Genomic DNA, 4,204 nt, shown 5'->3' with positions numbered 1-4,204 from the left:
CCTCCTCCTCCCTCCCCATCTTTGTCTTTGTCTTTCTCTCTTCTCTCTGTCTCCTCTGTCTCCCTCCCTCTCCCCTCCTCTTCTCTGTCTCTTCCCCCTCTCTGTCTCTGTCTCTCTATATAGGAGTCTAGGCATATATTAATCCTGATAATATTTTAGGGATGCTCAAAAAGCTGACTCATGATATTTCTTAGGGTTGGTTTCTGTAACCTGGAGTTAAATTGAACCTTAACCTGGTCAAATTCCTAGCCCTTCCCTGAGGCTACACTCTGATTGGTCAGTTATCTCAGTCTCCTTGTTTTGCCAATAACAATCAATGAACATATGTATCAAACAAGCTTAGATGCCTTAGAGCAGTGATGTGCCAACTTTTTACAGAGGGGGCCAAAAGAAAGGAAATGCTCATCTGTCAGTCTGTTTCTAAGGCGACTCTTTCCAAGTTTCATTGTACTGTATTCTACTAGTTGCATCCTAATCTGATGAGATTAGGAAGAATGTCACTGGATAGAACAGTTCAGGGGTCCACATCTGGCCTGTGGGCCGTAGTTTGCCCATCACTGCTTAGGCCATATGAACTCCTGATGTGGCCTTTAGCTCTACCTATTGTCTTAGGATCCAGCAGTCTGTATCTCGTATCAGCCCACTTGTCCAATGATCATTCTCTCCTCCCTCTATTACTGTTGTAACCCCAATAAAAATATCAGTATGTAAGCCTAAGAGTTAGCTCTTCTCCACCAGTGAAGCTCTAACCCACCAGAGCTAACTCGTTGCCCAACTACTTCATGTGGAAACTTTCTTTGTCTTTGTGTCTTTATTTATGCTCTCCTTCCCTTGGACTTTAACCTGTCTTCCATTTTTCTCTCAGTCCCTGCTTCCCCTTTCTGACTGTTCTACCCACTGTGTTGTGAAGGTAGAAACGACAGGACTTGGGAACAGACGGAATAGACCACGAGAGTGGGAAAGAGGACCTGAGGATGATGGCGAGCTTGAGAGTCTGGGCACCTGGGAGAGTGGTGGTATCTTTGACAACAATCGCTAAGGATGGCAAGAGGGAAGAGTTGAGGCGAAAACCCAATGAGTTCAGTATTGAACGTGTCATATTTAAGATGCATATAGGAGGGGGTAACTAGGAGAGCCAGGCCTAGAGATAGGTCCTGGGTTCAAATCTGACCTCAAATATTTCCTAGCTGTGTGACCCTGGGCAAGTTACTTAACCCCCATTGCTTAGCCCTTGTCATTCTTCTACCTTGGAAAGGATACACAGTATGGATTCTAAGACTAAGAAGGTAACGGTTTACAAAAAAGATGTCTATAGCACATTCCTAGCTCAAGATTTCTAAAAGTCAGTTGATGATGCAAGACTGGGTCTCAGGAGAGAGGTAGGTTAGGACTAGCTATATGGATCCAGAAGCCATATGCCTAGAGATGATAAGAACTGAGCCCGTGGTGTTGTGGAGTTACAATCAGATGTTGTGGGGTACAATGGTGAACCCCCGGGTTTGGGAAGGATACCTTTTCCAGGAATACAAGACTCCAAAACTTAGCTTAAGGGTAAAAAGAGAGATTTATTAGTAAGATAGAATTAATGGCCAGCAAGACAGCATGAGTGGTATAATCCTGGGGGGTTGCTCCCAGAATGCTTCAGTTTAGGGGTTTTTCTACTCTTTACAACAGTGAGTATGTGATGCTGGGTTACCGTGTAGGTGTGACTCTAGAGTGGTAAGCACTTAGGCATTCGGTGGGGTGTTTGGTCATCTGACCAGGGTCTGCCTGGAGACCCTCATGGTTCAGGGAACAGATAGAAGCCTGAGATAGTCTGATGGTATCAAGGTGTAGCCTGGAGGTGCATCTCTTTGTCCATCTCAAACTAAAGGATGATCCAAGTATGATGCTAATCTCAGAGTCTTCTGGAAGTTATCAGATGTTCTTGGGTAAGGAGTCACAAGGACAGAAAGGAGCAGGGAATTTCCCTGTTCACAGTTTGCCTGAGTTAAGGGGTACAGTGTCCATGCCACCTCTGTATAATGCCCATGCCAGTGGGAGCTGATGAAGTCACCAAGTGACAATGTAGAGGAAGAAGGGCCCAGGACAGAGCCTTGAGGAGATATTTGCCATTCGTGGGCATGACTTGGATAAAGATCAAGCAAATGAGACTGAGAAGAGAGAGTCAGACATTTAGGAGCAGACATTTACAACCAGTGGCAGAGTGTCACAAAAACCTAGAAAGGAGAGGAGGGTGATTGTGTCAAAAGATTGCTGATCATGGGTAGGACATGCTAACATAATACAAATGACCATCCTACCCAAATTAATTTACCTATTTAGCGCCATACCTATCAAACTACCTAGAAACTTCTTTACTGAATTAGGAAAAACTATAACAAAGTTCATTTGAAAGAACCAAAGATCAAGAATATCAAGGGAAATAATGAAAAAAACGTGAAGGAAGGTAGCCTAGCAGTACCAGATATTAAACTATACTATAACACAGCGGTCATCAAAACAATTTGGTACTGGCTAAGAGACAGAAGGGAGGATCAGTGGAATAGACTTGGGGTAAGTGACCTCAGCAAGAGAGTATATGATAAACCCAAAGAGCCCAGCTTTGGGGACAAAAATCCACTATTTGACAAAAACTGCTGGAAAAATTGGAAAACAGTATGGGAGAGATTAGATTTAGATCAACATCTCACATCCTACACCAAGATAAATTCAGAATGAGTGAATGACTTAAATATAAAGAAGGAAACTATAATTAGGTGAACACAGAATAGTTTACCTGTCAGATCTTTGGGAAAGGAAAGATTTTAAGACCAAACAAGAGTTAGAAAGAAGTACAAAATGTAAAATAATTTTGATTATATTAAATTTAAAATGTTTTGTACAAACAAAAACAATGCAACCAAAATTAGAAGGGAAGTAACAAATTGGAAAAAAAATCTTTATAACAAAAACCTCTGACAAAGGTCTAATTACTCAAATATATAAGGAGCTAAATCAATTGTACAAAAAAATCAAGCCATTCCCCAACTGATAAATGGGCAAGGGACATGAATAGGCAATTTTCAAGTAAAGAAATCAAAACTCCTCTTCAGCTGTTTGTAAGGTGCCCTGTTCTTCTTTGGAAGCTAAGGCCACGTTGGGGTGAACCCTCACTTCAGCCGGCAACTAGCACCGCTACAAAAAAAGCCTCTCCTCACCCAGCTCTTGAAATGGCTGTCTCTGAGCTCACTTGCACCTACTCTGCTCTCATCCTTCACGACAATGAGGTTACAGTCACAGAGGATAAAATTAATGCTCTCATTAAAGCAGCAAGTGTAAATATTAAACCATTCTGGCCTGGATTATTTGCAAAGGCCTTAAACAATGTAAACATTGGAAGTCTCATCTGCAATGTAGGAGTTGGTGGACCTGTCCCAGCAGCTAGTGGTGCTGCCCCTGCTGGAGGTGCTGCTCCTGCTGGCACAGCTGCCCCTGCTGAGGAGAAGAAGAAAGAGGAAGCAAAAAAAGAAGAATCCAAGGAGTCTGATGATGACATGGGCTTTGGTCTGTTTGACTAAATATTTTTTTGTGATGTTGAATAAAAGCTTGATTCAACTAAAAAAAAAGAAATCAAAACTATCAATAAGCAATGAGAAAGTGCTCTAAATCTCTTATAATTAGGGAAATGCAAATCAAAACAACTCTGAGGTACCACCTCACACTTAGCAGATTGGCTACTATTACAGCAAAGGAAAGTAATACATGTTGGAGGGGATGTGGCAAAATTGGGACATTAATGCATCGCTGGTGGAGTTGTGAATTGATCCAACCATTCTGGAAGGCAATTTGGAACTATGCCCAAAGGGCTTTAAAAGACTGCCTGCTCTTTGATCCAGTCATAGCACTGCTGGGTTTATACCCCAAAGGAAAAAGACATGTACAAAAATATTTATAGCTGCTCTTTGTGGTGGCAAAAAATTGGAAAACGAGGGGAAGCCCTTCGATTGGGGAATGGCTGAACAAATTGTGGTATCTGTTGGTGATGGAATACTATTGTGCTCAAAGGAATAAAGAACTGGAGGAATTCCATGTGAACTGGGAAGACCTTCAGGAACTGATGCAGAGTGAAAGGAGCAGAACCAGGACAACCTTATAAACAGAGATGGATACTGTGGCATAATAGAACATAATGGACTTCTCTCCTAGCAGCAATGCAATGATC

General features: G+C 42.1%; 1 protein-coding gene across 1 annotated transcript; it reads left to right on the top strand.

The window, feature by feature from the left end:
* Positions 1-3,212: 3,212 nt before the first annotated feature.
* Positions 3,213-3,564, top strand: LOC123253552 (60S acidic ribosomal protein P1-like). Its single transcript, XM_044682726.1, has one exon. The coding sequence runs from the start codon at positions 3,213-3,215 to the stop codon at positions 3,558-3,560; it is 348 nt and encodes a 115-aa protein (XP_044538661.1). The 3' UTR covers positions 3,561-3,564.
* The last annotated feature ends 640 nt before the right edge of the window (positions 3,565-4,204 follow it).

The sequence above is a fragment of the Gracilinanus agilis genome, chromosome X (genome assembly GCF_016433145.1).
Source record: "Gracilinanus agilis isolate LMUSP501 chromosome X, AgileGrace, whole genome shotgun sequence".
NCBI lineage: Eukaryota > Metazoa > Chordata > Mammalia > Didelphimorphia > Didelphidae > Gracilinanus > Gracilinanus agilis.
Note: the sequence above shows the minus strand (reverse complement) of the source record. Positions and strands in the feature narration are given on the sequence as shown.